The sequence below is a fragment of the Fusarium falciforme genome, chromosome 3 (assembly GCF_026873545.1).
Source record: "Fusarium falciforme chromosome 3, complete sequence".
NCBI classification, from domain to species: Eukaryota; Fungi; Ascomycota; class Sordariomycetes; order Hypocreales; family Nectriaceae; genus Fusarium; species Fusarium falciforme.
The window spans coordinates 3,468,752-3,489,377 of record NC_070546.1 but is presented as its reverse complement, the minus strand read 5'-3'; the positions used below and the strand labels follow the sequence as shown (position 1 = coordinate 3,489,377).

The 20,626-nt window shown below is 55.1% G+C and overlaps 2 protein-coding genes across 2 annotated transcripts; both read right to left on the bottom strand.

The window, feature by feature from the left end:
* Positions 1–5,835: 5,835 nt before the first annotated feature.
* On the bottom strand, positions 5,836–8,852 carry NCS54_00435200 (SMP-LTD domain-containing protein; the record flags this gene model as incomplete). The annotated part of the gene is made up of 2 exons (XM_053149892.1): positions 5,836–8,308; positions 8,368–8,852. The coding sequence occupies 2 exons, from the start codon at positions 8,850–8,852 to the stop codon at positions 5,836–5,838; spliced, it is 2,958 nt and encodes a 985-aa protein (XP_053005867.1).
* Positions 8,853–10,372: 1,520 nt separating this feature from the next.
* Positions 10,373–16,877, bottom strand: NCS54_00435100 (PH domain-containing protein; the record flags this gene model as incomplete). Its single annotated transcript, XM_053149891.1, has 3 exons — positions 10,373–10,506; positions 10,559–16,346; positions 16,419–16,877. The coding sequence occupies 3 exons, from the start codon at positions 16,875–16,877 to the stop codon at positions 10,373–10,375; spliced, it is 6,381 nt and encodes a 2,126-aa protein (XP_053005866.1).
* Positions 16,878–20,626: the final 3,749 nt, after the last annotated feature.

The following is a 20,626-nucleotide window of genomic DNA, read 5'->3' as shown; positions in this document are numbered from 1 at the left end:
CTGCCGCCATGTGCCTCGCAAATCATTATCCGTGCTGGGCTGACAGGGGAACAGAGTCAGGCCGAGAACATGAGAACCTAAAAATGCCAAGAATATCAGGAGGTTATCAGGAGCAGCAACAGCAACAATATCTCAGTCAGTGATGGACGCGTGGAGGTGCAGCACAGAGTCGTCGGCCCGGTATCACCTCTCCGTCCGATGAGACATGGACGTTGAGGATGAGGCGGGCGATACGGGTACTCGCAGCCTTCATGTAAGGTACACCTTGGTTACCTTGGTCTGCAAGGAAAGACATACCAAGTCTCGCCGATTCTTCACCTCGTCTCAAGACAGCCGGCCAGGCATGCGTGGCGCCTGTCAACCAGGGCTCAATGCTGCCAAGTCGTGAAACATGTCCATCATTCAAGCGGTGATGGGACATGATGAACTGCTCAACAAGTTGCAGTGAGAGGCAATCATGGCCAAGAACGGGCTCCCAAGACTTTTCCAAGTCTTCCAAGACTTACACAAGAACTCATCGACGGCGCTACGACATGGACCCAAGACAGAGAAATGTTCCCCCACGCTCGATTGCTTCATCCCCAAAAGATTCGACTGGCTCGCTTCCGACAAGTCACATCCTCTCCACCCAAGCTGCTACCGCTCTCTTCGAGGTCTGATGCATGCTGCAAGCGCAACTGCGTCTCCCATCCAGGCGCTGTCCCATGACTGCCCTGTCGACGGGGCTTGGCTTTTGACTGAGTGGTCCTCGCTAGGGTCGCTGCTCGTTCAAATCTCACTTGAAAGGTGTTGGGAGCATCGCATAACCAGGCAGAGCATCCCTCATACGCGAAACATGGCACCACCAGAACTGATCCACGGATATGCCGTGATATCCAGTGCGCCCAATGGATCAGATATGGTTCGGAAGAGGCGCTCTGAGTTCTCCAATGGAGCCTCCTGGAGCCTCTCAGGATCCCTAAAAAACCTCGTGGCGTCTCCCCTGGTTGGAGATCTGGATGCGGCCTTCGGCTCCGGCTTCCTTGGCCCGTTTGTCCGCAAATCTCGATGGATCATGGAAAAGAAAGTTCAGCTACGTATCAAACGTCCAACAGTGGCGGATAAGGCATCTGGTCGCTTCAGGGTTGACAGACATGGGAGCACCTGAGAATAGCCTCAAGTGGTCCGAGCAACCAGCTTTCAAGATCTGGGCAAATGCCGGATCTCGCCACACCTTCTTTGACCTCCCTCCGTATGGTGCTACACCCAAGACGGCAAGGGCCAGGTCGAGGTCTTGATGAAAAGAAAATTCTTCAAGCTAACAGCAGCACTCGTCAAGCCTGTGAAGCTGATGTTGATGCTGGGCGACGACGGGATGGTCTGAGGTTGGATTTGGTAGTGGGAGGGAGTGTGCGTCTGCGTCTGCGTCTGCGTCTGCGATACCACGGTCGCCATCGTCGGCGCCGCCCGTAACTATCGTCTCTTAGTGTCGGATCTGTCGATGTGGGCACGTCAAGGGAAGCGCTGCATGTTATGGCGTGCATCAGGAGCAGGAGCAGCGACGGCAGCCATACATTCATTCACTGAATGGTGCACTGCATCGCATCGACCGTTTGCGAGCGGCTTGTGATGTCTCATGTTCCAAACGACGTCTCGAAAGAGCATATCTCAATGTCGAACAAGATGGATTGCAGAGAAGCTGCATCAGGTGATGGCATCTCGGCGACAGACTCCGACTACTGCAAGCTCAGCTCACCTGGCTGAGGAGACAGGCAGACGGACAGGGTGCGTGCCATGATGCACAGGTCGGTACGGTGCGGTGCTGCTCGACTGGGCGGTCATGGTCATCTTGGCGAACCCTGGGCAACGAAGCCCACGATGTTCGAGACTCGAGACCCGCCTTGGCCGCTTACAGCGCTGCGGGACCTGATACCGGCCATTACCTCTCAGGAGCGAGTGCCTATCGAGGAGGATGTAATGAAGGCTGGAGGGAGGGGAGACCAGTCAGGGCATGCGAGGGCTGGTAGCCAGTCAGTGGTTGCGGCGCGGCGGCGCTTGGGGGACAGAAAATGCCTCACCAAACAACGACGAGGCGCACCGTACGGCACCGGCACCGCACACAGCGCGACACCGACGGCTGTCCGCGGATACTTGCTCGACAGGGCAAGTTTATCCAGGCTGCTGGATACGCTACTGTCCTTGCAAGTGATCCATCCATGGATATCGGTCCCAACAAGGCCTGGCTGGACGAAGAGAAGAGGGTCCGTCCCGGTCACGGTTACGGTGGCGTCATGTGTCTCGGCATGTTTCCCGTGCTCGACGACTCAAGATGCTCTCAGCTCTGTGCTGTATCAAACAGGCACAGGCTCTCTCTACCTTGGATAAGCGCGCCTGTCAACCACGGACTGGACAGGTGCCGGTGCGGGAGCGGCATGTCTCCAGATGAGGCACCCTATCGTCATGAGACGAGTGACATGACGGCTCATGGGATACCGGATCGGGATACATCTCACGCTGAATCAACCAGACGACAAGTAACAATTCGAAAGGATGCACACGCCATTTCACCCGGTGTCCCAGTTCATCGGTTGACCTTGATGGAGTGCTGCAGTTGTGTTTTGTCTGTCCGTCAGTCAAGCTTTGCCTCGGCGGGCCAAGCTTCCATGTGTCCCTTTTGGAAAGAAAGAAAAAGCCAAACCGCAAACTCAATCCTGGCATGCGTCTTATCTAACCGACAAGATTGGGCACAACGCAGCGCTTGATGATTCATGGCCCCTCCAATACTTTGTCTGCCCCGACCACGCCCAGCTCTTGGCCGCCACAAGTCGTCGGCTTGGCCGCACGACGAACCACGAGCTTGTTGATCAAGCTTATTTCAGGACGAGTTATCTTGGCACTGGGGGGCCAAGAGACGAACTATTGTGGTGGAGCATCTAGACGAGAGAAAACAAGCTCCGAGAGTGCGCCTAGGTTGCATTGGGGAGGAGAACACGCACATGGCATCGAGTCTTGGTGTTCCTAGGATGGACTTTGTTGAGAAGAGGGGGTTGCAGCGAAACGAGAGAACAAGGGGCAAGAAGAGGGTGAATGCCAGCAACAAGCAGCAATCAAGCAACCAAGCAACCAAGCCCCCCCTCCGTTTTCCCCCGCTACCCCATATTCTTGGCGGAGACATGCTGCAGAGAGGCTTGCAATCTGGGGAATAACACGACTCACGATGGAGTCTTGTACGTAAAAGCCACTGGTCGAGAGCCCGGCGAGGGAGGTTAGGGGACCCCTTGAACCCCTCCTGCTTCTGGCCATCAGCATGGCTCAGTACAGCTCAGCTCAGCGCCGGGTAGCTGGGCTGCATATCGCAGTCTCAGGGAGGGAGAGACTGTGTCGCAAGTCGGTCCCTGCGCATCGCATCCTTTGACCTCCCATACTAACTTGACACACACATACTCCTCATGATGGCCCAATGGGCTCCCCGCGGTGATTTTTGCCCCCCGGCGATTGTTTCCTACATGGGCCCCCAACGGCACTCACAAGGTTGGGTTAGCCCTACCGCCTCCGGCTTCAACTCCCACTTGTCCGTTATTGAAGACCGAGGATATCGATGTGATGCGATGCGATGCGATGCAGCCTTTAGGGACCAACAGCATCCCCATGGGGCAACGGCATGGGGGACGTCATGATCGACTCATGCCCTAGGTGCACGCCCAGCTGTTGATTGAATCTACATTGCCCAGAGTTGACGATGTCTTCATTTGCCGACCTATCCAAAGGCTTGATGGCAGCAGCAAAGGCATCGTCTCAGACCGCAAGTTGGGGGGTTTCTTGTCTAATGATCAGCCGTGACATAGAGCCGTGATATCCTCTGCCTTGCCTACGATGGGCCTCTCACAATCCTCAAAGAAGCATGCAGGTCATGCTCATTCGGTTCTCACGCATATACTCCAGCTCGGCTCTACGGAGCCATCACGATCATCATCTCGTTGTTTCAATGAGGGGAAGAATGTGGCATCGGGATACCATCCGAGAGCACCCTCGGCTTACACTGCACACCACGACCGGCATGTGTGCTTGCGCTCACGATGCCAGTCGGGCACTGACCAGGCTGCCATGAGTGTCATGAGTCTCGTCGATTTGTCCCGCGGCATTGAGCATTATGAAGCTCGCAGGGGTTGACATAGGATTGCCTCAGCCCCCCAAACCTCACCTAGGCTCACCCTGAAGATTCGGTCCAGACACTCGGGCGTTGCTCTCGGTCTGAGTGGATGTAATCAACCTCCAACGGGGCGATGAAACGGACAGTGTCTGGGTATCAATGCATCCCAAGACGCGAAGCTGGGAGAGGACTGCAGCTGCAGCAACATGTTTATCCTCAGCGGCACGGCCTTGCAAGCATTGAAGGCGTTGTCTCGTCCCACCTGTGAAACCATGAAGAAGAGCAGCCTCGGGCGAAGTTGGAGTGCGGTCATCGATCCTTGCATGAGAACATGTTTGAGCCTTTATTCACGGACTGCCGGTTGCCTTAGTGTCATCACTGTCCTTTCAAGTCCTATATTCCAGGGTTAATATTGGTCATTCTGCTGTCGAGAGGAGCCTGCCCCGGGCATATCAAGTTGGTTGTTGGGATGTATGGAATACCTATCCCCGCTTCTTCCTCCCCCTTCACATTCTTGTTCCTGAAGCAACTCACCAAAGTAGTCCCGAGCTATCAGTGGCCTAGGGGACATTATCTCCGCTTTGTTCCTACAGAGATGTGATTCTCTCAGTCATGTGCCCCATCGCCGGATGAAGCTCACTCAGGGGCATTGAAGTCAACTCTGACAAGATCATCCATTGAGCCATTTAGTGCGAACGTTGCCAGGCCAAGGCTGTCACCGCCTTCTCTTTAATGCTTGTGACATGGTCAGCGTTCGCTCTGGACCGCTGTCGAGACCCTAGGCGGGCGGCGTACAGATGATGTATCGTGCTAAGCCCCTGACACTATCCATCTTTACGCACTGGATCCTGCACGAGGAGTCACACGAGGAGCGAATAATTGGTCCTTTCCGCCTGAGCTCCTTGGCGCATGTTCATGGTCAATATCTTGGCGTAAGGATCCAACTAATTGTTGAAAACGGCTTGCTTTTCTCTGGTGATCCCTTTCCCTTGCCCCAAGAATGCTGTTTGCACCGACATGAAGAGATTATTATTACCTGCTAGCACCTGGTCTAAACTTGGGAAGGAATGTAAGTCGACCTCTCTGGGGTCGCCCAAGAGGACCGGATCACTGCCCTGGGCCAGAACGCTCAAGTGACAGTCGACGACCACTAGGATTTGCATAGTGAGGGTTACAAAGACACCCCTGAACTGGATGAGGAGAAGACTGTGGATGCTATGAGGGCTGCTATAGAGCAGTGCTCGGTTCGGGCCTTGGATTGGTAAGCCATTGCTGCTGCCGTCAATGTTCCCCAACGAAGGAAGACATGGCCGATATGCTATCACTAACTCCAACTAACCTGCTGTCAGATCTGGACACCGTCCACAACCTGATAGTGAACATTGATGCTGATGAGAAGTGGTCAACAATAACCACAGTGGTGTACCAAACATCTACACTGACGAGCAATTCAGAATTGTAAACAGAATTCTGATATTGAGGACAATACTACTCAATGCACTCAGGTATATCCGCTGTCTGAAGCAGCAGCAAACCATCCCTCCCCCATACATATAAAACGCCTAATTACTCCCATCAAGAAGAAGAGAAGAATTGTGTTTGCTTCGTCGGGACTGCTTGTGAACCCGAGCGAGCCCGTGTATCCCAAAAACGCCTAACCATCCCACCATCCCCTTCTTTGTTGCTAAAAGTTGTTGTGTTTGGTATTACTTGACTTCCTGTGACACGGGAAGTTGTACAGGATCGTTAATCTCCATGTCTAGGGCGTCCTTGTCCAACCATCCCGAGTAGTCGTCATCGTCGTCGGCCGCGGCCGAGGCGGCGGGTAGTGCCTCTATCGGGCTGACCGAACTGCCGTCATCCTTCACTATGGAGGACTCGGGAGTCAGTGTCGAGGGTTGTTGGGAAGTTGCTGTGCTGTTTGCCATGGTCTGCTCGCCACTTGATGCCCAGGGTTGACGGTTGGAGTGATCCTCTGCTGACGGTGTTGTCGGCTGAGAGTCGTCGGGGGCAGCGACGACAAGCATGTTCTGGCCGATGTCCGGTTCTGGTGCATGGCTCTGTCTGCGTCGACCGCGTTGGTGCAACGTAGGAGGAAGTGCAGGCCGGTGCTCGTTGTGATGCTCATGGTGGTGCTCATGATGGTTCTCGTGATGATGTTCATGGTGATGTTCATGATGCGTATCCAGAGACTCGGCAGAACCATGAGAAGGAACGGGCTTCCTTGCCGGAACATTGACAGGGGGGCCTATCCGTGTCATGCCGTTCGTAGGCTTCGGAAGGGGTGTTCCAGGGGGAGGCAGTGGTTGGCCTCTCCCCATGGGCTGGCTGAGATCAAGGTGGTTTGCTTGTTCTGCCTGTCTTCGTGCCTCCTTGTGCCGTTGGTAGGCATTCCAGCCCCATTGTTTGGCTTGCATGGCAGCGTTGGAGACAGCAGCTAGAGTTGTCTGCTTCTGGCCCTGCTCGTGAGGCCCATCACCGTGAGTCGGCTCATCAGACTCTTGCAGCTCTGTGTTTCCTCGCCGCATGAAGAAGTTGCGTCCCAAAGAGCCTGTCTGGCTCTTGATTGACTCCTTGATCGATGCTGCTGAAGATCCCGTTCCCTTTTCGTCTGAAAGAGACGCTGACCCAGTCGATGAGGTCGTATTACGACGCCCTGTCGCAACCGGTGTCTTTTGGCTATCCTCTGACACCTCGCCTAGGGGGGTGTCCTTTGCTGATGACGAGGAGCGGCTGGATCGCTGAGACGCAGCCGAGGATTTCGGAGGTGAATCTGTAGGTGGTGGCTTCGGGGAAGCATCTTGTGAGCGTGATTGCAAAGCAGCCATATAGTTCGTTGCGTGATCAGGTGGCGAGGACGGCTTGAAAATTTCGGCATGGGCAGCATCTGTTCCCACAATAGGTTCCATAGACTTGGTGATCTTGGGGGCAAGAATAGGGCTAGCACTTGCTCCCTTGGAGTCGACACTCGTTGAGGATGCAGATGCCGCTGGGTTGTTGCCCGTTTTGTTCAGCTTCCGGCCAAACAGACCGGTGGGTGTTGGAGGAGACTCCATGACGGGTATGGTATGGCTCTTCTCCATAGGACGAGTCTCTTCTGTCATATCCGGTTCACCATCAAGGCGGCTCACAGCCCCAACGTCTCCTGCCGTCGCCGCTATGCTCTCAGCATCATCAGACGGGACTGTGGCATCATCTCCCTCAAAGATGCCTCCTCGCCACTGCTTGTGTTCCGTCTTGAAGAAGGGCATGTCGTCCCAAAAAGGCAACACAACCGTCTCGGCGATGACTTCCTTGATTCGATTCTCAATCTGGCGGAGAATAACGGTATAAGTGATTTGTCTGGTGCTCACAATTGGCTCAATGTCCATCTCCATCTTGGGCATGGACTGAAAAGTGAGCCAGACACGGTTACTAGGTGGAGGTTTAATCTTGAAAAGCATATGGCCCTCGGCTCTCTTGAGGACAACCGCAAGAACGAGGTTGACCTCTCGAGCCTTGAACCTGGTTCCAAGATCAATCTTGGCCGTCGCTGCCACCTCGATGCGAGCGTTGCCCGAGTACTTGACGTCGGCCTCGACGACGCACTCTCCTTCGACGGTGAGGTCCTTGAGTTTCAGGTTGGTAAAGTATGGCGCCGCATCGCCCGTGTGGATCCCCTGAATGGCAATGTTGGTGAGGAATGCGGGCCGTTTAACCCGGGAAATCTTCTTTGTGAGTTTCTCACGTATGAAGCTCTCGAGGTCGCGCGTCTTGTGAATGCCCAGGAAAACCCGTCCAAGCATCGCATTCACCCATCTCGAGTGAATATTCTCTTCAGTCGAGTGAAGTTTCTGAACCAGGGAGATGATGTTCTTGACGTCAAAGTGCAGAGGCTGGGGCACCTGAGTGTCCGTGCCAAAAGTCTGCTCTTGATTCTTGAGCAGGGCAAAGTAAAAGTCCTCCTTGGCTGAGCAGTTCTCGGAAAAGAGATAAAACGGCTTCGAGACCTGGCTATCGGGGCCCAGATCTGCACCGCCCTGTCTTCGGGATAGGCGGATGGCGTTGCGCTTGATGAATAGTTCGCCCTCGGGGGTGTTATCACCGCCCGAGTATATGCTAATCTCGTGGTGCGCAAGTGATATAACATGTCGAACCTCGACTTGCTCTTCATCGTCAAATAGCATCAGGTGGCCGTGTCTGGATATCATCATCGGTCAGCAATGGTGAATGCGGGGCCGGATAAGCTCGACACAAACCTCAGGACCACGTAAAAGACGTTGCCAGCGTTCTTGGGCCGCTGACTCGACCCGTTCCCATTGTTATCCAGGGGTCCCGGGGTGGGTTTCCTTTCAAAGATGCTCCGATACATCGTCTGATAGACACTGGGACTTGGAGAGGCCACGGTAGTCGAACCGACCGGGGTCGAGCGCTCGATGGGCTTTGCGTTGATGCCCATGGGTGTGTACTCTCTGCAGACGGCAAAGAAGCCAGCAGCTACATCGAGGTCGTTTGCGTGCGCTCGGGTCTCGTCCTTGTGCGCCTTCTTGGCTGCGTCGAGGGCGGTCGTATCGTCGCCCTTGTGGACGATGTCGGCGTAGCCGCTCGTTTCGTCGGGAGAGTCGGCATCGCTGCGGATGGGGGACGAGTAGAAGCCGTATGCGAGAACGGACAGGACGACGAGAGGAACAAAAGTGACTCCGCCGAGCAGGTAGGCCACGAGGAGAGACGTAAAGCCAGCCATGGCTCCGGATTCCGAAGGCCGGAGATGGACAGAGCGGGAGGAAGGCTAGGCGCGGCGCGCGGAGGGATAGAGGGGCACTACAGCCTCGACTCCTTCCTAGCTAAAGGGATCGGCGAGGAATCGGCATCGGAGGTGTCATGGATATCGCAAGAGAAAGAAAAAGAAGAAGGAAAAAAGACAGTCGGTGTTGTTTTCCAGGACCGTTGGGGGAGGCGGCTGATGGATGGTGGACGGAAGGTTATACGCGGAATTACTTGATAGGCTGGCAAGAGTGTAAGTGACACCCACACACGGCTTCTGCTCGAAGCTAGCTACCCTTACCTGCCGAGTAGCTCCCAGCTGCCTACGTCATGTGATGAGCCCACTGGCTGACAGTCTCTCGTGGTCTTTCCGAGTCGAGTCCCCACCGTTCGAGACCCGCCTGTTTTTTTGGTGGTTGCTTCAGTGGGGAATCTGATGCACGTTCATCTGTATCAGAGAGCCTCATTTCAGCAAGCTGTAAACTATCTGCAGGAACAAAGACTCAGGAGACGTATGCTTTTCCCGTGCCAAGATACGCCGAGAGAGTTTGACAGGAGGAAAACCTTGTTAGTCAAGTATAGCATCAATCCATCAAGCACACCACAACACAACATACAGAAACAGCAGGCAACAATCTAAAACGAAATCTCATTCAGTCGTGAATAGGTAATACTCCCCCCAGCAACAACTTCTTCATCCCATCCATCATCTATCTGCAAGTCTGTCCTGCTCTTCACGACCCCTGAACCACCCGCGCCTATGCAGAGTCGGCTCAGGGGCCCTCCGTGATACCATTCGGCATCGAGAACATTGCGCAATCTGGTCCAAAGATAGAAATGTCGAACAACTGGCGCCTTCTAATCCGAAAGCACGCCAGCCTCAAAAACATTACAACATTCGGCTCGTACAGAAACAAGGCGCCGCGGTGCATGTCAGGTGTGCTCGTCAACCATAATTGACACAGCCCCTGCATCGCATCGCAAAAAATATAAACTCCTGCAAGTCCCCCAGCTTCCCATGCGCTGATCCGGCCAAGAGTAGTGGTGGTGGTAGTGGTGTAATAAAGCAAACTATCGTGCTGTGTGTGTATGCTTCAATGGCTTTTTATGGTTCTGTTTTTGGTGTTTTTCGTCTCCTCCATTTCGTGTGTCGATTGGTAGGATTAAGTTTGTGTGCGTAAAGAATTAACGGAAAAAAGAAAAGTAAAAAAAACAAAGCAAGGGAAAGTCTGGCAAGTCGTAGCCATAGGCATGGCTGAGGTGGGCTGATTATAGTCTTCAGAAACTACATGAGCTGTGATCCCAGGTTCATTTCGAGGATACAACAGCGTTATGATAACAGAGTCAAGAAAATCGTGAGTGTCGTCAACGTCCGTGAGGATATTTGGTCGTAACAGTTGGTAGTGTGTAAAGTAGTCTAGCGAGAGACGTGGTGGCACAATTTGTTGCCATGAATACAAAGATAAAAATGCTCGAGTTGATTGATTTGTTCGCCCTGGCTTACGCTCGAGAGCGAAGAGACGCCATTGTCGTGTGGGACGCCATTAGTCCCTGGTGCGAGTGCGTATGGTTGTTACCGTGTCGGCCTCGCTTAGAAAAGTGATGGTGGTGAAGTGTTCCAACGTCATGCTTGCCTATAGTGGCGTTAGAATCTCAATCTTTGCATGGGCAGGTTGTCTCGCTTACCATCGCAGCATGCTCGGACGTTCTCGAGGCGGTCAGCTTCTCTATCCTGCCGCTCAATAATCTCCCTCACATCCTCAGCGCTGTCGTGCGCCTCACTAGCTTCATAAATGTTCACGTTCTGCGCGCTAGCCCCTCGTCCACGCCGGCTCGAGAACGTCCCAGAGAGTTGACTGCCTTTCCAGTAGCCGCTGAGTTTGCTCAGCGTTCCATTAGGTCGCTGTGGCTGCGCCTTGGGTGTCAAGGTCGGGATGTTCATCGACACACCCACGGCCGGTGACTCGTTGCGGGTCGTCCGCGAGTTGTAAGACGACAAGGAAGCCGGCACTGCTGGTCGAGTTCCGTTCACAGCACGTTGCCCAAACTGAGGGTTGAATTCGTCCACATCTTCACGAGTAAAGTTCTCAGCCATGTCCTCAGTATCAGCTTGAACATCGTCGTTGGTTCGGAGAAGTAGGTAGGAGAGGGCGTTGAACCAGGTCTCGTGTCGCTGGCCTGTCGTGCAAGTGAACTTGATGGTCCTTCCAGGTGAGATGATAACCAAGCTCTTGCGGTGCAGTCCTGGAGGCATGGGGTTGTCGTCAGTAACGACACGCACCGCCTCGATAGGAACACTCTTGGCCTTCAACTCTGCCCGCCCAGCACTTGAGGGGTCCCGTTCGCTCCAGTACAGAGTCCTGGTATAAGGGTGCACCCAGAAGTAACGGCGATGTCGGTTCTCCGACATGCCTCCGCGGCCAGTCTTGCGTGTGTACTTCCAGAGATACTCGCCGATCATGGTCTGGGTGATAGCCTGGATCATGCGGGGATCAGTATTGGGACCGAAGCCGCTGGGATCAATGCCAAGTTCGCCGGGGCGCATATTGAATCGTGAATCGAGCTCCGAGGCAAACGAAGACTGAGAAGACTTTCGCGATGCATCAGTGAGCTTAGCAGGTGATTGTCTTCCAAGGTCGCCGTATCCACCACCGTTGCGAACAACATGAGGGGTAGGAGTGGCGCGAGTGGACATGGGCGAGGTAGGTCTCTGACCAGGTGTGCTTGGTCGCTGCTTGAGGGCAGACGCTGGCCAGAGAGGCGGTCCCATATTGCTCTGGTTACCTTGAGATGAGCCCGATCGCGCGGCCTCAATGACTTGGCGGTGGTTTGCAGGCAGAGGAGGAGCATCGTGGAGGGATGCCCTGCCACTTCTAGCGCTACCAGGTCTTCGGATGGAGCTAGTGTCAAAGACATCGTCACCCTCCAAGCCCCGTCGGATGGGGCTCTCGAAGCTATCCCTTGATCGGCGGATTCTGACTGTACCCGTAGTGCCAGCGGTTCCAGGGGTACCGGGACTGGCGAGTGACAGGCTCTTGTCAAGGCCAAAGACGGGCTGAGCTCTAGCCTTGAACATGGCATCGATGGCCTCGGCCGTCAGCGCGGTCTGCGCACCTTGGTCACTGGTCGGGACCAGAGCCTTCCGTGTAGGGCTGCCGTTCAAGTTGGCAGGGATCTCCCTGAGGGGTCGCCGAGAATCAGGTGTCTCAGGCTCGGGAGTGTCAGCAGGAGATTGGCTTGTCTCATCTTCAGCAATCAGAGAATCTTGGTCCATCTCCCGGCCAAGGGGCGATCCAGTCTTGTTCTTGGGTGTCTCGGGCATATCTCTCTCCTTGAAGGGAGAGTTCATGTCGCGAGGAAGGATGAAGCCGTCTCTCTTGGGGGTTCGGGGTGAAACCGGAATAGTCTCAACCGACTCGATCGACGAGAATCCAAACACTGGTACCTTGGGCGTCTCCACGACCGGGCTGATAGGCTCCACTCCTTCGGTAGCGATGGAAGACATGACAAGAGTGGGAGGAGTCGGGACAGGCTCGAGAACAGGCTGGACGTTCTCGGAAGCAATCGCAGACAAACCAAGGGATGGAGCAGGCTCAGAGACGGGCTCGACATGTTGTGTAGATAGACCAGAGTAGCCCAGCTTGACAGGGGTTGGCTGAGGCTCCTCCCTTGGCTCGCAGTTTTCGGCATAAATGGAAGAGAGGTTCAAGGATGGCGGAGGAACCACCTTCTCGAGCTCCTTGACCGGTTCGATAGACTCCGCAGAAATCGATGACAGGGCCAGGTCGGGAGCAGGAAGGGCAACAGGTTCGACGTGTTCTCCCTGGATGTTGGAAATGCTGAGCTGAGGGACAACCGGTTCCGGAACGGGCTCGGCGATCGGCTCAACATGTTCACCTGAGATGGATGACAAGCTGAGTTCAGGTGCACGCTCAGCAATAGGCTCGACCTGTTGTCCAGAGATAGTTGACAGGCTAAGCTCGGGAAGAGGTTCAATGACAGGCTCAACCTGCTCGCCCTTAATCGTCGAGATCATGAGATCGGGGATGGCCGGCTCAGGCTCAGCGATGGGCTCAACATGCTGACCAGAAATGGTCGACAGGCTGAGTTCAGGGGCACGCTCGGCAACTGGCTCGACGTGTTCTCGGGAAATGGTGGACAAGCTAAGTTCGGGCATTGGCTGCACGACAGGCTCGACATGTTCGCCACGAATAGTCGAGACGGTGAGCTGAGGGACAATCGGCTCAGGGACAGGTTCCGCGATAGGCTCGACAGACTCTCCCTTGATGGTAGAGATAGCAAGTTCCGGTGCCTTGGTAGCGACAGGCTCAACCTGCTCTCCCTGGATCGTAGAGAAGCTCAGTTCCGGAGCTGGAGGTGGAGGAGGGATAACCACCGCAGGAATGACAGGCTCAGGCTCAGGCTCCGCCACAGGCTCGACTTGTTCACCCCTGATCACAGACATGGTAAGATCAGGAGATCGCTGAGCAACTGGCTCGATATGCTCGCCTTGAATGGCAGACATGGCGAGTTCAGGGGCCTTGCTAGCGATGGGCTCAACGTGCTCGCCCACGATCTCAGACATGGAGAGTGCTGGAGGCGGCGGGATGAACACGACTGGCTCAACAGGAGGCTCAGCGATTGGCTCAACCGACTCAGTTGAAATGATGGAGAGGCTCAGAGCGGGAGGCGGCACCTCAGGCTCGGCAATTGGCTCGACCGTCTCCGACATAACCGTAGTCATTGTCAACTCTGGCAAGGGCACCTCGGGCTCTGCCACAGGTTCAAGCTCTTGAGCCATGATTGTAGCCAAGGACAAGTCTGGCAGAGGAACCTCGGGCTCCGCAATAGGCTCAACTTGCTCTGTGACGATGCTTGTCAGGGAGAGCTCGGGAGGGGGTGTGTCCGGCTCAGCAATAGGCTCGACATGCTCAGTCACAATTGCCGTAAGAGACAAGTCAGGAAGAGGCGCCTCGGGTTCAGCAATGGGCTCAACCTGCTCATTGATGATGGTTGTGAAGGAGAGCTCTGGAGCGGGTGTTTCAGGCTCAGCAATGGGTTCAACTTGCTCAGTGACGATTGTTGTAAGAGACAAGTCGGGAAGAGGTTCTTCGGGCTCAGCTCGGGGAGTGAGATCCTCAGCCTTGATTGACGAGAAGCTGAGGGTAGGGAGAGGGCTCTCAGGTTCGGGTAGGGGCTCGATGCTCTGGTTCGAGAGGGGAGTGAAGGTCAGAGCTGGTGGTGTAGGAGGTACCTCGACCTCTTCTCGTGGCTCGATATCCTCCGAGGCGATCGAGGACATGCTCAAGGTCGGGGGTAGGATAGGCGGTAGCATGGTCGGGGGAGCAGGGAACAGAGCCAGCTTCTCCTCCATATCGGGATCGTGCTGCGCCCCGGCGTCGCTGTAGGACATGGAGATAGGGCGCGAGTTGTCAAGATGATCCTCATGTGTCCAAGAGATAACACTGCGGACTTCAGAGTGATCAACCACGGACCCCAAGGATGTAGGGCGGGGGACTACCACGACGCTAACAGGGGAAGCGGGAATCGACTCTTCATCTTCCGTCATGACCCCGGTGGTGACCATTCGCGGGGTTTCGGCCCCCTCAAACCTGGTCAAGATATTAATGGGGTCAGTCATGCTGCCGCTGTCAACCATGATGACCTTAGGCAACGGTGGCACTGCAGGTTGCGGTGATGGTCCTCGGCCCATAGAGGCGGGTGTACCAGAGCGAGCGCGTCTGCGACTGGGTGTACCTGGCTCAAGCGACTCGTCGTCACTACCGTCAAAGTCTTGAAGCTCAGCAAAGAGGCTCTGGCCAGTGGCTTGAGGTGTTCCACCACGGCTGCTAGCAAAGCTGGCCGGGCTGCTTTGGAATGGCGGCTCTTCGCTGGCCTGTCTCGAGATACGGTGGAAGAGCGGCTCCTCGCTAGCTTGTCTGGAAGCACGGTGGTAGAGCGGCTCTTGACTCGCTTGTCTCGAGGCGCGATGGAAGATGCTACGATTCATGCGGAAGCGAGTGCTCTTCTGGGATCCGATAGTGCTTGTAGGCGTCCGGAGATGGTAGGCGAAGTCGTCTTCATCAGCCGAAGTCGATGCGGTGCTGTGGAACGAGTGTCTGCTGGCATGTCGAGAGAGGCCGGAGGGCAAGCTCGGGGGCTTCTTCATCTTACCAAAGCCTCGAGTTGTGCCCTCCGTCTCTGTCTCGCCGTCACTTCCAGACATCTGCTCATTGACGGTCTGGAAATCTTCCGTCTCAGTGGCCCGCTCGTTGGCTGTCTCAAAGGCAGACTCGCTGGCCTCATTGGCAGTATCGAAATGGTCGTCATTATCGGCAGACTCGATGCTAGGGAGGATGGTGTGGCTGCTGGTGCTCATAGGAGAAACAGAAGGGCGAGGAGAGGCATGAGAGAGAGAGCCGCGAGGCGAGACATCGTGCTGGTCTTCCCACTCACCATCGTCAGGGATAACCTCCTGCCGGCTGGAGCGGAAAGATCCAAGCAGGCGCGGCGGCTTCTTAAACTCTTTGGAATCCGGCTTTCGGGATCGTCGATGAGTCTTGTGCTCAGTGGCGTCGTTTCTGGCCTTTTCAAGATCGTCACGGAGGTCCTGGATGATACGTCGGAGCTCCAGTTTCTCGGTCTTCTCACGATGGAGCAGACTCCTCTGACTCTGGATGGTGCGCTGGGCGTGGTGGAGCGAAGACTTGACGGTCTCGGTCTCAAGAATAGCATGGCGAGGGGTTCCCTTGACAGGAGACTGAGGCGGCGAGTGATCAGGAGTGATGTGGTCAGCAGCGGATTCAAAGTCATCGTCACTGGGGCGCGCGTTAGGCTCCAACTCCATGACTCTGCTTCGTTGCGTAGAGAAGGCCCTGGCGAGCTCCTGGTTCTGACCGGTCAAGTCGTCGATCCGACGCTGCATGGCCGCGCGTTCACCCTCTGCCATAGCAATGTTTCGCTTGACAGCTCCAATTTCAGTGTCGTGTTGCTTGACAGCAGCGGCGTGTTGGTCGATGAGTCTGGCGTGGTGCAATTTGACCTCGTCAAGCTCGCGTTGTGCTGTAACCTTTTCGGTCTTGATGACATTGAGAGCCTGGGCAAGCTTTTTCTCGCGGTCTGCGGACTCTTTCTGCTGAGCCGACAGTTCCTGTAGCTTAGTCTCCAGATTCCAGTTCTCCTCCTTATATCGGTTCTCACTCTCGTCAAGGGTCTTGACTCGTTGTTGGAAGGCCTCGCATTCGATTTCAAGTCTGGACTTGTCGGCCTTGAGGTCCTTGGTCTCCTCATCTCGCTCGGCGAGCAGCGCTTGCAAGTTGCGGACCTGGGCGATGAGGGAGGTGCTGATTTCGGCGGCGAACTCGATGTCGTGGACGCGATTGGAGGGCTGGTTTCGAATCTTTCGATTCGGAACACTGAGCTTGGTGGGGGACCCTGTCGCTTGACTCTCAAACTTGGATGGGCTGACTGACCGCTATAGAGAAGAAAGTAATGTCAGTTAGCTGTGCCACGTAGCAAGGAAACCAGGGATGCGAAAGCAACATACTCTGCCGCCCCTGCTCTCGGGCGCAAAGGGGGAGCTCGGATTAGCTTCATTGCTGGGGACCCTCTGTTTGGGCAGAAAAGCCCGTGCAGACTCCCTGGCCAAGCTGTTGTACTCCTTCTCAATGTCGACGAGCTTCTGGCGGAGCTCCGGGTTCAGTTCTCCCTCGGTTTGCAACTTCTCGACCTCCTGGAGCTGCTCGGTGAGGGCTTTGCGCTGGGACACGAGCGCAGTGCCCAGCTTTCCGGCCTCCTCCAGACGTCGCTCGGTTTCGGCGAGATGGGCCTCGAGGGCGCGCTTTGCGGATCTGGGCGAGGCGGCGGGACCGGCGATGAAGAGGTCATGGTCAAAGGTGGAATATCGATGGTGGGCGGGCGCGGGCGTGCTGGTGACGAAGGGATCGGATTGCGCTGCGCCAGGAGCGGGCAGGCTCGGCTTGTCCGAAGCCAGCGAGGTGGCCATGATTGCTCTGGAGCAATTTGACCCTCGTCAGGGTAAGCAAAGCTTCCTCAGACTCGCCTTGAAACCATCAAGAGATCGGTCGGACGACGTAGCAGGCCCGTCGCGGGGAAATAGTTGTGGGAGGGCCAAACGTGTTTGTGTTGTTGTTCAAAGCTGAGGTTAACGGGGTACCTTTTGCTAAGTACCTGCCCAACCCAACCGGAGCGAGATGAATTAGAGCTGGCGTGTGCAGTGCCGCAGACGTGACCAGTGAGATTGCAGCAAAGAGAGTTGGCTGCAGGGAGAGTGAGGGAGCGTGAGATTGGAACTAAGAGAGCAGACCCGGCTGCAAGAAAAAAGAAAGACTTTCCTACAGAAAACGAGGCAGGGCTGAAAAAAACGAACAACGGGTCAATGTGTGCAGTGCAGGCGCGAAAAAGAGGCCGACAATTACGAAGGATGGACCAGAGAATGAGTGTGAAGGATTGAGCGAACAATGCCAGAGTCGTCGCGTCGTGGGTAGTCGACAGGAAAAAATGCCGAGGCCGTGTGCGTCTAATGGCGGGCTGTTGACGCACCCTGTCGTCTGCGAGTGATTCCAGGTACCGTACGGCAGGGCACAGTAGGCAAATGATTTATTACACTGCAGCACGCAGGCAGGCGGGCGGTCGTACCAAGGCCAACAGTGGAGCGAACGAGCGGCCCCCTGGTCCTCCAAGTGTCGCAGGACTGGCAGCGATATTTCAGGCCGCTGGCTGCTGGAATGTGCCTCCGAGACTTATGCGACAGTGACCTTGTTGATCATTCCCAATCCAATTGGAATTCGGCGCTTCGAGGGAACTCTAACGGCCGGAAGCGTTTGGGCGATGGACGGAGGCTGGTGCCGGAGGGTGGGCGCTGCAACCAAATGAGCGACCACAGATACGGCAGCGACGTGAACGGTCGACGAACGGCGAGGTCCCGTGGGAAGGAAGACGGAAGAGAAGAGAGGAGAAGAGAGAGATTGAGAGATTGTACCTGAATCTCAGGTGGAGTCTCTTTTCCAGGAGAAGGAAGACGTCTCTCTGTCCAGAATCGACTGGGGTGGATCGTCCGATTTCAAGGGCGGGCGGTGACGTGCGGTGGTGGACGTGTGGAATTGGATCGCCCTTGAAGAAAAAGGGATTGACCAAAGTAAAAGCAGCCAGAAAGGGAAAAAAGACGGCTCAGAAGAGAAAAAAGGATAATGAAGGACAGTACGTAGGTGCACTAGGTCGGAGAGAGGCGATTCGCAGTCTTCCTCAAGACAGAGCTGGAGAGAAGAAGAAGAAAGGAGATGGCAGGGCCGAGGTTGACGAAATGAGCCGCTGCACAATATGACCCCTCATAAGACGGCGTCGAGGAAAGTACCCAGAAGGAATCGACTATCAAGGAATGGACGGTTCAGAGAAGGAACCTAGTGATGCGCAAAGTCGGTCCTTGGGGAGCCGAGGGGACGAGGATGCAAAGTGATTGGCAAAGGGCATCCAGAATTAGACGCGCTCCCTTTGTGCCTCCGGTCCGGCAGTGGCCTATCGCCCTTCGATATGCTGTGTTGGTTAGTATTAGGAGTGAGCGGTGGTGGTGGTAGCACCGAGTCTAAAGGAGCGTAGACAAGAAAAGAAAGGGTCGGGAGGATGGAAGAGGAATTAGGAAGAGGCTTCGGTAATAATGTAAGGAGAGGGGGGAGATGGAGAGCTGAAAGTGAAGCTGAGGACGTACGTTTCGTTACTCTCGCTCTTAGTTCCTTATTTTCTCTCCTCGTTCAATGACGACGGGGTCAAGCAGCAGAAACAGCAGGGAACCAGGTCCAACCTGTGGGCTGTGCGTCGAGCTGCCTTGCACTGAAGCTGAAGAAGCTACCGACTCGTCACTACGAAAATGCTCCAGACCCTGTCCGTGGTGGATATGGCCCGGTCTGCACGGTACCTGATGATTTCCGCTTTTTCCTCCCTTCCCCTGCGCTTCGCTCTGTGTACCTGCGTCAAGCCGCGTGCCGAGATGCACGAGAGCACCAGTCGGGCAGGCCAGGGCAGATGGGACAGGGCAGGGTCACTACCTCTCTCCTGCTAGTGAGTGCCCCTGCTGACGGCAGGTCCTTTTTTCGTCTCTGGGCTGGCTGAGGAACTGCTCAAACTGGGAATGAGCAGTCTTATTGACTGGGATGAGCGTGGAGTCGTGGTGGAACATGGAGAGTGGGACGTCGGGGTGGGATAGACATGGACCTCGCAACGCCGACCGACACTTTGATGTAGCCAGGTACGCGGAAGAAGAAGAAGTGATTCATTTTACTCTCCTGTGTATTTATTGACATGCCCTCATGTCTTACATAGTACATCCGACCTTGTCCCAGACACCGATGTTGTGTTATTCCATTCTTGTCATGCCGCTAGGACCACGATAGGATCCGTGAAGCGGCTTCGAGAAGGGGTCATACGGGGATGCGCTAATTGGGCCATTGACTGACGTGGGTAAGGGAATTGTCAAGACAAGGCGACAAGCCGCTGCCCTCATCCCAACCTGTTCCAGGCCGTGTGATTTGTCTCGTCCCCTGGCCGAGCTGGGGGCCAGGCGAGCGAGCGAGGTATGGATGAAGGATCAATTGTGATTCCCACTGGCTACATATCGAAATGCTGAATTCGACCAATGCAGCATGACGGTGAGCCTTGTCAACATGGACACATCACATCACTCGACAAGCACTGTTCATAATCTTGTTCCTGCGTCTCCCACTGCTTCCGGCCTTGACTATCGGCCTCCACCGCCGTAACGACGGCCGTGATAGGTTCAGGTGCCCCTGCAGTCCAAGTCTAGGCCTCGCCGAGAGGACGGGGGCTGAAGTCGTGAGGAGGCTGTCTTTTTTTCTTTCTTAGCCGCCGTTTGATGACGGCGCAGCGCCATAGCCTCTGGCACATGCCATAGGCTGAGCTTCCAGCCCTTCTGGTGAGCCGCGCGAAAGCTTGAGTGTGACCGCCACCGGCTCCGCAAAGAGGCAGATGACCTCTTCTCACGGACGCATTGAAGACTGTAAAGTTTTGGGCGTCGAGTTTGGCTTTCCTTTTTGCTTGTTCGCATCAATTGGGCGTTGCTGAATCAATTACCAAAGCCTGACATGGGATGGCTGGGCTGGGCTGGGTTCATGCAAACAACGATGGCGCATTGTGCAAAAGTATAAAAACATAAACAAACAACACAACAACAACACGGCACAGCATTACATTGCAATGTTGACTTTTGGTTGGTGACGACGCCAGTAACGCGGGTGCAGCACTAGATATGTATGGCCGGACGTGCCGTCCATTGTTTTTCTAGCGTCACATTCCGTCATGACCAGAAAACGAAAAACACAGCCCGTCCGTCAATGGCCTGGCTCCGCATTAACACCCTCATTCATCTCATTTCTCATCCAAGGTTGTGCCTGAACAAGGGTCGAAGCTCCGGCCAATTACGTTTAGTAACCCCAGCCTAGTCCTTCAAGTGCCCGTGTAGGGATAGATGGTGGGGTGGACTGCCATCCGAGCTGTTGCGTGTGTGTGTTTTTTTTCCCATGTTTTCCTTCGTCAGAGATGATCAGATCTGTGGTCCCGAATCGATCGAGGCCGTGTCCAAAAATAAGTAGCAGAATCGGGTTTGCCTAGCTCTTGTTTGGAGTACATTCTTTGCAGTCCACGCCTGGAGCAAGGTATCGTATTTCACCCCGGCCAATTGCAGCTCTGGGGTCCAACCTTGGGACCAGTCTCCCACAAACACGT